A 15861-nucleotide genomic window follows, 5' to 3' on the forward strand; every position below is an offset into this window, starting at 1 on the left:
CAACAACAACTGCCGCTTAATATTGATACCAACTAGATTGCCCTTCAGGGCTATAAAGAACCACAAACCGCGAAATTTGGATATGCAACTAGATTGCCCCACAGGGCTACAAAGATCCACAAACCACAAAATATGGATATTCAACAAGCTTAAACTATAAATTAGCTCCCAATAGAGTGCAGGGCTTGATGAAAAGCACAAACCACGAAAGATCGCCGACAACCGCCGCTTAATAGGAATATTCAACTAGGTTGCCCGAAGGGCTACAAAAGAACCACAAACCGCGAAATTTGGATAGCCAAGTAGATTGCCCCGCAGGGCTACAAAGAACCACCAACATTAAAACACGATTATCTGGGGCATTTAGACGCTTCCGTAGTATAGGCTTAAATATATGCGCATTTACCAGTTCCGACATGAAGTAGGCCTAAATCGGATTTACTCTATGCGTGTCTCTCTGGCATTGTCAACATTGGGTGTGTGTTGTTCATATTTACATTTTATTTACATATTTACGTAGCCTTGAATAATTAAAGTATATTAAAATGTTTATTGATCATTGTGTACGCCTCTGAACATTACAGTCACGCGTGACGAGCAAGTTTAAAAAATAAACGATTGATAAAGTTTTGTTTAATTATTTATTGTCATGAATCAAGAATGGCAACTTCAAACATCCATTTTTCGTTTTATTCGTTTTATGGTGCACTTCATAACCTGACTTTCCAAGCTTGGAGCTGCTTGGCTACATTCATAAAAAGAAAAGAAATCCACCAAAAAAACGTTGACAACGTAAAGAAATCAGCAAGTTTAAAAAAACCCACCTCGGCTCACTTTTTGAAACTTGGTCCCATTTGAACACCAACAGCAAATCAGTGTTTTTATTTTATTTCAACAGAATACAGCGTTTCCAACAAGATTACAAACAAGCCTACTTGTTATTCGTTTAATTCAATCATTAATCATGATATTATAAAACAAAACACAAAAAGATATTGGCTTATCATGCAAGAACAAGATAATAACTGTTCAGGTCGTTCCAGAAAGCTTACAAATTAATATTGCATCTGCACATTAAAGATACACAACACTTCTGGAAATGTTTTAAATTGATGTAAATATGATAAAGTTTAAATCAGTACCTTTTACAAATGGGACCAAGTTTCAAAAAGTGAGCCGAGGTGGGTTTTTTAAACTTGCTGATTTCTTTACGTTGTCAACGTTTTTTTGGTGGATTGCTTATTACATTGTTGTTAACAATGAATGCTTATACCTTACAAAAATAAGAATATTAATGCAGGCTTACTACTCCAAACCAATTTATCTTTGGTAAATTGTAACTTGCACCCGGGTCTTAGCTAGAAATTGAGGTTTGCCCCATCATTTGAATAAAAATTGCCTGTCCTAATTTCACCTTTAAAATATTTAAAGCCCCTTGGGGGTTCAAAGAGATGAAATATGTGTTGCTATGGCCTTGTTTTACCAATCTGGTCTACTAAAAAGGCCAATAGCCTTTCTCAACACCTACAATTATAATGCAGCATCTGTCAAAGGCATTAATGTTGCCATCCCAGGAGCAAACTCCCCATCTGAAATGTCAGGCAGACGGGTGGCTAACCAAGACACTACTCACACCTGTAACAGTTTGGAATCTCTGCATCTCAAATTACTACTGTGATGAGCAATCACAAAAATCATACCATTTCTTGTGTACTTTTACTGATTCCATTGAATTTTTTGCACTGTTGTTCATGGTAATGGTGGAGATTTCATGTACAAGCTTAAATCACATGATACAACTCAGTTCTGTGTTGGTCTGCAAACAGGTAGTTGCAAGCAAATTGCATCATTTGAACTGGCTATTAACTGATCCCAGAATCTAGCATGTGATAAGGCATGCCTATCATCATTTTAAAAGGGTCTATGTGACCCATCCTTTGTGTAAACCAGCAGTCATGGTACCTTATGAGCTTTACACTCCCGATTCCTACCATGCCATGTAGACAATGCCCAAATAAGGCTTGAAAAGTTTTTACATCTTGATCTTGGAGCCCAAATTCAATGATGCTCTCTAAATGTACTCTACTTATATTAGCACTCATAGTTTTCACCAGTCAGTATCCACTGTTTTCACTTTAAAGCTGAAATTGCCCATCACTTGAATGCAATTGTTCATTTGGACTATTCCAGTTGAAATCTATATACCCCCTATGGAAGATATAACCTTAATCTCCAACACAGGGGGTGTGAATTTCAAATGGGGTTACCTGGATGGGTGACTCCATTTGAAATCTACACCCACTGTGTGAACCATTAAGGTCATGTCTGCGACAGGGTGTGTATGGATTTCAACTGGAATTAGCCCATTCCAATATTTGACTTTTTAAAACACAAATCAGGCTTCTGTAGCGTATAAATACAAGTGAAATCAATTCAATTCTGTGTCGCTATGACTTCATTTCATGATTTACCAGACTTCGTCAACAGCTAATATCTGGCAAGCATCTGATTTTGCCTCTGCAAAGAGCGATTTTGGAAAGTGAACAAGCGACTGGCTAAAACACTGGTTTCCTCATTTAAGACATCTTGTGTAACGACCTAAGTATCAGGCTTAGGTCCTACTTGTACTTTGGAAATGTCTTGTAAAAAAATAAGTATTCTGCCTCTATTGAAGTGATTGTCCATGTTGCATCAACTTGTCTCCATGAGTGAGACATCGTTAACATTTTTAGCTGAGAATACTAATCCTGAGAATGCTTCTTGCAATGCCCTGAAACATGCAATGTTGTGAGAATAGCCTCCGCCTAGACCTTGTGGTGATGCTGCTCGCACATGCTTGTTGTACCTGTGAAGGACACGAAAATAAACCAGGAATGATTTACATTGTAGCAATAAAGCAATCACATGAGAAAACAGAAGTCTATGAAGATCCAACCAATTGGCTTATGACATTATAAATACAAATGTATAAGGTTTTGTTTTTACAGCTGCCCCTAGTTGCTGACTAAAATTGGAACTAATTGGCTGAATCTTTCTAGCTCTAAGGCATAAAATTACTGGAAAATGTCACTTTAGGTAATGGAAAAAGATGAGTACATGAGTAGATGGCTACAGAAGCCTGATTTGTGTTTTAAAAGGTCATTTTTAGAATGGTTATTCCAGTTGAAATCCATACACCCCCTATGGAAGACATGACCTTAATCTTCCACACAGGGTGTGTGAATTTCAAATGGAGTCAACCCATTCAGGTATCCCTATTTGAAATTTCCACTCTTTGTGTAAGATTAAGGTTAGCAACTATCTTAAACTGTTGCGATTTGGTAGCTCACAGCATCTTGCGAATGGTAGTGAACTTTGGTAAAAATTGCATTGATTATTTCATAGCGAATGTGTAGAAGAATTCAAATATCACAGACAACCTACCCAATTGATTCCAATTCCTCTGGTGATGGAGCTGGTGGTCCATATGTCTCTGTTTCTGTCTTCCTATATTCATAAGGAATTTCTTGCACCTTTGGAACAGGAAGGAATGACTCCTGTTGATAGCCTACACCCTACAGAGGAAAGATAATTGACATAGTTGTTGCAGACATTCAATACTGATGGTTTCATGTTTTGATACAGTTGGTAATATCTTTCCAACATATGTATGAGCAGCAAGTTCATTCATCAAGTAATTTGAGCCAGCAGGAGTTTGCACCAAAAATACTTTGAAATATCACATTCACATGAATGCTTAAGGGCTCAGATAGCAATGTTTGCACAGTATTTTTTTGTGGGGCATGAGAGCACATCAGACATATCAAATTGCATTGTGAATACGAAGAATGTCCTTCTCATATCAAATAATTTGATTTTTTTTAAATTCACGCTATAATACAAATTTTATGGCAAATTATTAAAAATTTATATTTTTGATATTTAACAGTTCTCAAAGTAAAATTGATAAATCTAATGATATTCACTAAAAGCTGGGAGGAAAAGCTGACGATCATTTGAAAATTTTGACTTTTCGTATAAAAAAGATATTATATGTTATCCCACAAATTGGGGGAAAAAATGTGTTATCTTCAATACAAAAGGTAAAATTTTCAAATAATCGTCGGCTATTCCTCCCAGCTGCATACACTTTAAGTACATATCAGTAGATTTGTTACTTCAAGGACTGTTAAATATGAAAAATTGAAACATTCTTATCCAGTCCCTTAACTACCTCATTTTCATCACTTATTCAGCATATTTATGAACTAAATATGCAGACAACAAGTTGTGTTATTAGCTAAACATTTGTTTACAGTAATACTAGAATTCAAGTGTTGCATCATCTTCTTACCACTTTAAGACCCATTGAAGAACTGGTTCCAGGTGCTTTCTTTGCATTAGGATTGTATGTTGGAGCATCTTGCTGGTGTGCTGTGTGACTTGCTATAACCTGATCAGCAGGCATGTCAGAAAACATCTGCAATGGGGGAAAATTATAACAATTTTATTCCATACTACGTTTGTTCAAATGTAACTTATTGAAAATGCAACCAATCTTTAACTCTCATTTGAGCTCTAATTTTTAGTCTGTACTCATCTACAACCAATATCAAATTAAAGATGTGGCACCAGAACCCTCAAAACAAGATTAGACAAACAAACTAAATCCTCCTCTCCAGTCGGCGAACATTTGACCCCTTTTCAACACAATATTGACTGGGAGGGGGTCTAGGTATTGGCCACAGAGAAGAATTGGTTCAAGCGCAGTGACAAGGAAACTATTCATATACGGAGGACCAGCAGCGACCTAATCAGAGACAGCAGGGACTGCCTTTTGAGGAGAGTGAGAGCAATCACTCTCTACTGCTCTCCTTAAATCTGATATAGGAGAGTGATTTTTAGCTCTCCTTAGTTCTCCTTAGACCATTCTTGCCTTGCATTCTATTGTACTATGCTCTAAAACAGCTCTCCTTGAAGGCTCCAGAAGAGCTATTTAATGCTCTCCTGCAAATTCCAAAAGACAGTCCCTGAGACAGAGGGCGCCACCACCTTCCAAGAATGTACAACAGGCTCACATTGTGACGTGATTCTTGTCTTACCAGGCCCGGTCACATGGCCCCTCCAACATCCCAGTAACATCTGTTGGTACTGAATGTCGACAGATGTCGTCCACAGGCCACCACAGCTAAAAAGTAAGTAGTTAGAATTTGGAACTTTTCTTTCATTCATAAAGATGGGGAGCTTTTTGACGCAGTGTGTATTTCTCAGTTGCACCCACCAAATGTTCTACCTTGCTATGCACTGATGACATTGCAGCAATTTGATTCAACATGAACGCACACAAAACATATACTTTCATTAACATATGCACAAGAAGTAGCACTGACAAATCGACTGCTCAGTGCCAGAAGTGGACAAGTGCAATAGCTTCCATATGTAGCTGCCATGTGTAGACAACATATACTGCATGTTAATTACCCACTTCTAGCACTGAGCAGTCAAAATTGACTGCTTACTTACCAATTCATCTAATAAAGCTTCTTTGTTGATTTTCTTTTGGTTTTTAGCTTGTTTCTCTGCAAATTGAATCTCATCCCGCTTGTCCTTCTCCACTTTCTTTTCTTCTAGTAATAAACCGTTGAGATACTTTTGATCCTGACTCTATACAAGGCAAAGAACAATAATTTGAGATTTAGTTGAGATGTTGTCCAAAAACAGCAAAAAGTACAAGAAGATTAACTGTGTAGTTTCCTACATGTCACTTTACCAAGTTGAGCAATATAATACTGTAGATAAAAATACAAACATATATTACATGGAACAGGATTAAAGCCCCAGTATAAAGAGTAAGAATACCTTTTGGAGATGCCAGGTCCTAGTTCCTAGTTGGTTTATTTTTCATAATTTGCTTGGATTTTGTGGTATATTTGATCTCTTGCAATTCATACACAACCACATGGATCTCATTCCCACATACAAATACACATACCCAGGCTCATAGTGGGTGACCCCCAGTATAAAAAAAGTCCCAACAAATTCCAATTCAATTTCTATGCTTTATTGGTCAAAAAAGGTCAACATTTTGTGAAGATCCGATTTTCACAGAATCATGCCTTCCCAGAAAAAAGGTCCCCTTTGCAAAATCTGCACCCCTCAAAATATACCAGAATATGTAGTTACCATCCACTGTGAACAGCAGTATATACCTCTTGGTGTTTTCTCTATTCAACAGCAGACACATGTGCAAGTTTTATTTGCCTTGTGGACTATTTTTTAACTTATAAAAGTTTTCACCATGGAATGACAACTCACCCTATACCTAAAACCCTAAACCTTAACTACAGGATATTATTTATGATATGTTTTTATGCAAGGGCTTTCAACTTTTTGGAATTGCTTGATGTACGACACTGTCGAAGTGGCGCACTAGGACGGAATTATTGTTTGCCGACTACAATTGTTAATTTTGCCCCATGATTATTTGAGCCAGGGCACTCGAGAATCTAAACAGTGTGGGGGTAGGGTCTACTATTTATTTTTACGATGGGTGACATTTTGTGAGATTTTACAACTTTGGCATGACCTTTACTACCTAGGAGTCCGAGTTTACTACCTTAGCGTGAGACCACGAGAAAGTGCCTGAATGCATGACAGTTGACTTGTTTTACTCCCTTTTTAATACAGTCTACACACAAATTTTTCATATGTGTATCCTCAATTGCAGCCTTTTGCAGATGTTTATAGACACCTCTGACACACACACACCCCACTTCCAACTCATTACTTACTTGTCTGTGCATATTCTTCTTTATCATTTCCTTATTCTCTTTACGGTGGTTTTCTAATTTTTTCTTTGTGGCTTCCACATCAACGCTGTTTGTTAAATTAAAAACTGAAATGGAAATTTAACATGAAAATAATTATATAATGTTGGAATGTTACCGATACATGTAGGCCATTGTAATGTCCAAAATAGTTCAGATTTTTAATGCTTGTGACTCTCATGGAAAATGTTTACAAATCTCCTCAGCATTTTGAAAGTCCTATATTCCATTCCATGTTCTAAAGATTGTTCGGCTCATAATTGGCAAAAATATTTTTTTGGTAACTGTATGAATCAATGTCCAAACTTATGCTCGCGTAAATTCACATAAGGCAATGCCAGTCACACATTAGGCAACACACAACTAACATAAGTACTGTGCCCAACTGTGTGCATGCAATTCTTTATCAATACACAATGTATAACAAGTCTCTTTTTCGCCAATTATAAGCTGACCAAATTGTAACTAAGGTCAGAATTTTCTCATCATATATACATAATAAGGGCCTTCCTTGCGCTAGATGATTGGACCAACTCTTAAAGGCCGAGATTTTTCCAGGGTTGTGCACAGTGAGCCAGGCCTTGCACTTTATTGGACACTGGATGTATTTCTGAAACAAAGTTGGTTGCTGTCCGGGTTTCCTCTTGCCATGAGTTGGGACATACAGTGCATACAGATTTATCAGGCAAGTGGAGTATATGCCGTATGAATTTCAGTTGACGAGTCCTGGCTCTCTCAAGAAGGGGTGCTGTCTCTGTCAGATTGTAGATGGTAGCATTTGGTACTCTGTCTACTCTCTTTTGAGGTCTTAATATTGTATGTATCTGCAATGAAGTGTACCAAATGCCAATGTAATTTAAGGGATGAAATCAAAACTCAACCGGCGGCTGACGGCAGGTTCCGTCCTGTTTCTATTGTTCTTAAGGGGGTACTACACCCCTGCCAAATTTTGTGCCTATTTTTGCATATTTCTCAAAAATTATAGCGCATTAAGAACAAGTAAGATATGTATATTATAGGGGCAAGGACTACAACTAGTGGACTTGAAATTTTATTTCAGCACATACAAAAGTTGTGGAGTTACAGTCAAAAATGAGGGAAAACCAATATTTGATCAATAAATCAATAACTACTTGCTTTGAGTTGCTGAATTTTCAGTACAGTAGTTGTAGCCCTTGCCCCTATAATATACATATCTTACTTGTCACCAATGTGCTATAATTTTGAGAAAAATGCAAAAATAGGCACAAATTGGCCAGGGTGTAGTACCCTTAATGGAAACCGGGCGGAACCGCCGGTCGAGTTTTGATTTCATCCCTAACTATAAGATTGATATGAGATTGTAGTGGCGAGCGCAGGTTTTCAAAAGTGGGGTCCACGGGTCTGGATTCCCTAGACTGCTCACAAATCCCCCCACCCCTTTTGCGCACACCACTGTAAGATTGTAATCTTTCCACGTCATGCACAATGTGTAAAACTGAAGCAATAAAATATAGTATCAATGTCTCTTCCTATATACTTACTTATGACTTCGATCTCCTCTAAATAGTCATTATATTCCTGAAGGCTAGCAAAGTCTTCTTCTTGTTTATTGAAACTACAACAAGACAAAATCAACATCTTCATTACTATTGCCATATAATGGTGGCAAGGTACAATTTAGCTAGTCAAAAAGAGGATATTTTTTCATGCTCAGTCAGACCATAACTGCATCTCATGCAAAACAAATTTCAGGAAGTATGTCAAAAACTGATTTTGCACTACTTAAATTAATTAGGCACAAACATAAACATACTTGTTTGGTAAAGTTATACATGTAGTATTTGCACCTCACACATGTAAGTTTAAGGTTACAGTTTAGACTTGGGTTAAAATGAGTATTACTTTTAGGTTTAGGGCTACAATAAAGGTTCAACTTCAAATAAGCATAAGGAATATAGTAGAATAAAAGGGCAGCACCAAATTATTACTGCAACTACATTGTAGTATTACCAAAACTATTGCGTGGCGAATTGTCATGTCAGACCGCAGTGAATGACTCTCAAGTAGCCCAATTTTTAAGATTAAAAAAAAAGTGTCCAATACCAGAGATTTGGACGGTTTTACCCGTTGTTATTAAAATTTGGAGCTTCAAACCTTCAAAAATTGGCTTCATTGAAAGGGAAATATGTGAATTACTGCTATGGCCTATCGCCAGGGGTGAAAATAGGGATTGATGGACCAGGGGCTACTTTTACATAAAAATGGCCCCTGCTTCAACATATTTAACTAAGCCTAGGAACCAGGGGCCATATCCAATCACCAAGGGGCCAATAAAACTAAAGATGTGCTGGGTGAGTTAAGGGGGTACTACACCCCTGCCCAATTTTGTGCCTATTTTTGCATTTGTCTCTAAAATTATAGTGCATTGGTGACAAGTAAGATATATTATAGGGGCAAGGACTACAACTACTGCACTGGAAATTTTATTTCAACACAGACAACAGTTGTAGAGTTACAGTCAAAAATGAGGGAAAACCAATATTTGATCAATAATTCAATAACTACTTGCCTTGAGTTGCTGAATTTTCAGTGCAGTAGTTGTAGTCCTTGCCCCTATAATATACATATCTTACTTGTCCCCAATGCGCTATAATTTTTGAGAAAAATGCAAAAATAGGCACCAAATTGGCCAGGGGTGTAGTACCCCTTAAAAGCACTAGCAAAGTAGCCCAATTTTACGCAAGTAGCAGTATGGTTTTTTGAGTAGCGGCAAGTGATTGGCACTGATCGCCGTGCACCTAAGGCGTGGCGGTGGCATCACTGGTTGCAACTCTTCATTTCAGTGTTATTGACTTTATGACTTACTCTTTGAGAATAGTACGCCGTATGTCAACTTCTTTCTCTACACCAGGGTCCTCAAAGAGCTGTAATCTGTACTGATTCCTACGTAAAGCTGTACCACACTCTGGACAAGATCCTGAACCACGGAAGAAAAGCTTCTCTACACAGTTTTCACATCTGTTGAGGGTAAATATAGAGATTAAGTCTACTTTGCAAAGTTAATTGGTTCACATTAATGGATTATATTAATACGTTGTGACATGCTTAAGGGAGGAGGTATGAACATTTTGGCCGTATTTATTGTGGGACATTAGAGCACATCAGACATATCAAATTGCATTCTGAATACGAAGAATGTCCTCCTGATATCAAATAATTTTGATTTTTTTGAAATTCGCAATGTAATACACATTTTATGGCAAATGATTAAAAATTTAAACTTTATAAATCTGATGATTTATACTTAAAGTGTATGTATGTGGGATGAAAAGCCGACGATCAATTGAAAATTTGGACCTTTTGTATTGAAGATATGGATTAAAACACCAAAAAAATTAGGTCTTTTGGGGAAAAAAATCCATATGTTCAATATGAAAGGTCAAAATTTTTAATTGATCGTTGGCTTTGGTGATCGGTTAATAATTCACTCTTTAATTCTTGCATCCTAAAAATGGAGGGGATCATGTAAAGGGTGCTGGAAATATTTTGGATGGAATCAGTTGATGGGAACCACTTGGACATTAGCCATGGCTTTCAAACATTTTATTTTGTTTCTGACATCTTATCACATCTCAACATAGTTTTAAAATGTAAAAATTAAATAAATACATTGAAAATTATTAATTTAAACTTCAACACTACTTGTTTATTTCGCTTACGGGAGCGCTTTCGAGGAACTTCCTCGTCATCAGCCAAATCCATATCTTCAATACAAAAGGTCCAAATTTTCAATTGATCGTAGGCTTTTCATCCCACATACATACACTTTAAGTATAAATCATCAGATTTATAAAGTTTAAATTTTTAATCATTTGCCATAAAATGTGTATAACATTGCGAATTTCAAAAAAATCCTTAGCCGTTTCCAAGAAAACATCAGAGCTAACAACATCGGCTGATGACGAGGAAGTTCCTCGAAAGCGCTCCCGGTAAGCGAAATAAACAAGTAGTGTTGAAGTTTAAATTAATAATTTTCATTGTTATTACCACTACGTATGAATCTGCAATTCTATAAATAAATACATGTTTGTTATAATACTTTTCAGTTGAATACATTGACTGTACTTACAGTGAGTGTCCGCAGATGTTGACAAGTAGTTTTAGCGACGGGTTCCTATATTTAGTAGTCTTGCAATGCGGACAGCATTGCTCCATGTCGTCCATACTGATTCAACTGGACCTATAGCCGGGGATTAGATAACAATAATTTTAAAATATGTCATTTTCCATTTCCAAAATACATTATACACATATAAAACAAAGCACATTACGGGCAATGAAGGCAATCTTAACTCATTCAAAAAGGTTTTGAATAAATACCACTCGCATTATCGCTTACCAAAATGGTATGCATGCTCGTCCCAGCACCACGTAATCAGTGTGGAAAAATGTCACCCCTTAATGGCGTAAGGCTCTGTAAATCTTACCCCTAAAATATGGTGTAATTCGGCGTAAGAAACTAAAATGGAGCCCTAGATGGCGTAAATTCTAAAACAAACCCACTAAAGTTGAAAAATATACCCTAAACGTCGAAACTTTTATACCTGAAAAGCACCCTTTTTTCTAAAAATGTCACCGCCGCAGTGTTCGATTTACCACCTGCATACCTGCACCAGTGCATGTAACATTCCCTCTGTGCATGCAGCTTTTCACTACCTGCCTGCACACGTGCATGTACGATTTTAGCGCTAGCGATATGACAAGGCCAATATACAAAAGTAAACAAGCAGTCAGTCCGATTGGGAAAAACCCAATCTATTTTTAGCGCAACCTCTTCTGACTTCATTAGAAGGGCTGGCACAAATCGCACAATTGACAATTCCCGATACCCCTATCACGTGAGAACTGTCACTTTTTTCATTGACTTCCCTAGTCTTCTACACAGCCAGTTTGCATCGGTCTGATACTCGTCCATCCTAACGAACATTCGCAATAGCCACATACAGTCTGGTCCAAGACTATGACTTCCCTTAGAGGGGCTAGCGTAATGTGACATCATATGCCACCAATTCCCGATACTCTCGCACATGTAGAAGAGTGTCATTTTCATTTCATTGAAAAAAAAAAGAACCAGAATTTAATCATAATAATGTCCAGCAAAAAAGGAAATAGCTCAAAAAACACTTGCATCATTCTGGAAATTGTGCACCTCGTCGGCGACTAGTTCTAGAACAGATGAAGCCACAGCATCCAGTGTTTTGGCTGAGAAATCGGCGAGTGAAGGGGCGAGTGATCGGCATAAAAATGACACTGACAGGGGAGCCGGAAATATTATTACAAGCTTAACTGACAATGATCGTGATTCAATGTGATTTTATGTTCATACATACTCGCTATATAACAGCCTGCGTGATTGGTCGATAGGCGGGCATAAACAACGTTTATGCCCGGCGTTCGATCATAAACAAGCGCGCGAGAACTGATGGACGCTTGCGAGTAGGATATTACGCGTCTATGTTCGCGAGCTATTTACGCATAAGCGCGAGTGATGTACGCGCGATGTTGCGCGCGTCCAAGCACGATGGACTGAGCAAGAAAACGTTTTCTTACAATTAGCGATGGAGAAACTGTTAAAAATGATAAGGAACTGGTAGTTTTAGTTTAAAATGATGGTATTTTTAGTTTTGGAGGAAATAACAGCAAGCAGAATGTTGCGTATGTATGAGCGGGGTTCATTCATATATTTTCATGACTAAGCGTTGTTTATGCCCTCGGGCTAAAGCCCTCGGGCATAAACAATCGTTTAGTCATGAAAATATATGAATGAACCCCTAATTTGCTTTAATTTTGGTGCATGCACACTTTTTGCTGTGCATGTAGAAATTTTGGGCTACATGCACCAGTGCAGGTAGGAAAAAAATTGTAAATCGGACACTGCACCGCCGCCACAAGGCCAAAAATCAACCCTTTTTCGACGTTTTTGGGGACGAGCATGCATACCACTTTGGTATACAAGTGACCACCCCCCCCGGTATATAAAATGATGCAGTTTGATGGCAAATTTGAATTCACCTAGCATACCTATAATAATCAAGTACGAAGGGCCTAAAGTGAATTCTTTATTACTTCCGTGGTCTGAGCTGTGCGCCAAGCGTAGACGCAGAAGAAATAAACAATCACGCTGATTGGCTGATCAACGGACTTGACAACAACGGACTTGACCCATTGGTCATCAGCGAGGCGCGTAGTAGGCGACCTTGTCACTTTCTACGCGATCGCAATTCACCAGCGCGTACCCGGACCACGGAAGTAATAAAACATTAACTTAGCTGTGCAGCTGTGTTGACCTACAAAGACAACAAATTTGGCCGATTCCATTTAGGTGCAAGTTGGGACATGTGTAAACATTACAAATATGCAAAAAAATCAGGTTTGAAAAAATTAACCAATTTCATATTATAAGATCAGTACATTTTACAAATATTAACTGTCTAAGTATGAGTGTGATGGTCGAAATATAATTAAGAGGTGAAAGATGGATTGTTCCATACAACGAGCCGGAACGGCGAGTGGAATGGAACAAGCCATCTTTCACCGAGACTTATATTTCGACCATTACACAAATTTAAGACAGTTAATATTTGTTTTATATCACTCCTACATAATTTCTATTACTAAAATACTATTTACTGTAGGAAATACATTTTTTCATCAACATAAAACCATGTTTTGCCGTGAAATACTTCACATTTTGGGGTCCACCCCCATACTAAATCGGCGAGTCTAGTAAGAGTCAGCGCACAGCTTGGCGCCGGCGCACAACGGCGCAGCACTATGATGGTAAAAACTATCACACAGAGAGGCTGATGGTAAAAATGATAAATGGTAATTAAACAATTGACTGTCTAGAATTTATGTATGAGTGATATAATTATTTATGGCTTTAATTATACTAACATGACTAAACAGTAAACTTTAAGCTTACCATACATGCCATACTAACTTAAGGCATTAACCATGTTAAACTACTAGTATTTAGTAATTAGAAACGTATCTGACAAATGTTTTAAGTTCTTGAAGCATACCACTGTATAATATTTAGCATACCTTGCTTGAAAATGACACCTATTTCCTCCTCTAAAATGTGCAAAACAGTTTACATGTAGACAATTTCAATTTCATCGACCATGCTCGTTGTGTTTACAAGAATAATACACTTCCGGGTCATAGTCGCGCTATGGGCGCACAACACCAAATCTCGACACAGACACAAAACAGACAAAATCCCGGGACAAAATTCGTGCTCAATACTTTTTTTTGTGCGTGAACCCCGCCCGAGTGAACAGTCCCACTCCCCTTTATATGATGACTTTTAGGAGTATACTAAAGCTGACTCTTGGTCAGAAAAAAAATCAACTTGCGAATAATGTAGGCCTAGTCCCTAAACCTCATCGTAAATAAATTTTCGAAATGGGTGAAATCGGATTTTTGAAAAATACCGCAAAAAATGGGATATCGGCCGGCCGGGGGCACTCAACTTTGGAGGTGACGCGTATGTAGGGCTGTTAAGACCACCCCCCCCCTTTTTTTTGAGCATTGCTGTCATACCGTTCGGCACGAAACGGCAAATCTGCATTGAACGGGGTTGCGCGCTCAGAGAAAACTCGGCATTTTGCCGACTGCAGAGCTATAAAGAAATCTAAAAATGACAAAGCTGACCAAAATTTAAAACGGCACTACAAAGCAGAGATTATCATCTGCCTGTTTCTCTATTTTACCTCCCCCACCTTTTTTTTTTTTAATAGCGCGGCATATAGGCCCCCGAATGCCAATTTTTTAATTCGAGCCGAGTAACCGTGCGCGTTTTAGGATTTTTTCGCTATAGGCCTATCTACTGAAGATAGCATTTAGAATCTCATCCCGATTCATTGCATCTTTTTCGCTATATCTACTGAAGATAGGCCTAGCATTTAGAATCTCATATAGTCCCAAATTAAACCAAAACAAATTGTCTCAACATTTGAAATTTTAATTTGATTCTCAGGAGATAGCCTATAGCACCAGTTAGGATTTTTTCGCTATATCTACTGAAGATAGCATTTAGAATCTCATCCCGATTCATTGCATCTTTCTACTCTACAAGTAATGTTTTACATTATTTTTCTAAATATTTACTTCATCATGTAGCGGCGAGTTTTTTCTTTCTAATACATCAGAAAGTTTAAAGCGATATTACAGACTCATCACTTTCCGCATCTGCCTGTTTCTCTATTACCTCTTTTCCCCCCTTTTTAAATAGCGCGGCATAGCCTATAGACGAATCCAAGTAGCCAAGTCATGGTCAGGATTTGGTCGGCCATCTTTGGGTAGCCGCTAGCACCAACCTGGGGTTTTGAGCGCCCTATTGTGCAAATAAAAGCCGCCTAATACCTAGAGAAGATGCAAGGACGAGGAGGGTTAATAGAATATACAATAGAGATAATTCCGCAGGTAATCCCGTCGCATCTATTTATACTTAGCCCGTTTATTCGCAAGTACATCCATTTGTAGCGTTTGATATGGTGTAGTTAATCCGATTTAATATTATGTCACTTCAACAGCGAATAGACCATGTAGAAGCTGTGTATTGCCGAAGGGAACTGTAGGGCCTATTGTGTTGTAATCTTTTGTCTGCCTGTGTTTTCGCGGAAGATGTAAAACGGGTGATGGAATGCAGTTTAAAATTTCCGCCTGAGGCCGAATCATTTCACATTTTGGGTGCATTGTAGCCGACGGCTACCCAACTAAAGGCTGCTAGTCAGGTGTAGGAGTGCGTGGATTTGGATTCGTCATTCGTCTATAGGCCGAATGCCGATTTTTTTTTATTCGCGCAGAGTAACCGTGTGCGTTTTAAGATTTTTTCGCTATATCTACTGAAGATAGGCCTAGCATTTAGAATCTCATATAGTCCCAAATTAATCCAAAACAAAATGTCAAGAAGCTATTTTGTGGTATGTACCCTTTATTTCGTTCAGCAGACAAAAACGACAACCAGCGGGCATTTAAATTTGAGCTATCTGCAGTTGATAGCAAA

General features: G+C 38.0%; 1 protein-coding gene across 2 annotated transcripts; it reads right to left on the minus strand.

Moving 5' to 3' along the window:
* Positions 1–1240: 1240 nt before the first annotated feature.
* LOC140153561 (CDK-activating kinase assembly factor MAT1-like) lies at positions 1241–13999 on the minus strand. Of its 2 annotated transcripts, none has more exons than XM_072176339.1 (9): positions 13896–13999; positions 10918–11022; positions 9654–9806; positions 8330–8403; positions 6771–6874; positions 5503–5643; positions 4334–4459; positions 3424–3554; positions 1241–2845 (listed from the first exon to the last, which is right to left on the minus strand). In XM_072176339.1, the coding sequence occupies exons 2-9, from the start codon at positions 11010–11012 to the stop codon at positions 2692–2694; spliced, it is 978 nt and encodes a 325-aa protein (XP_072032440.1). In that variant the 5' UTR covers positions 11013–11022; positions 13896–13999; the 3' UTR covers positions 1241–2691. The 2 variants fall into 2 exon arrangements, with proteins under 2 accessions (XP_072032440.1, XP_072032439.1); XM_072176338.1 differs by having other exon boundaries at positions 10918–11028; positions 13896–13998.
* Positions 14000–15861: the final 1862 nt, after the last annotated feature.

The sequence above is a fragment of the Amphiura filiformis genome, chromosome 5 (assembly GCF_039555335.1).
Source record: "Amphiura filiformis chromosome 5, Afil_fr2py, whole genome shotgun sequence".
NCBI lineage: Eukaryota > Metazoa > Echinodermata > Ophiuroidea > Amphilepidida > Amphiuridae > Amphiura > Amphiura filiformis.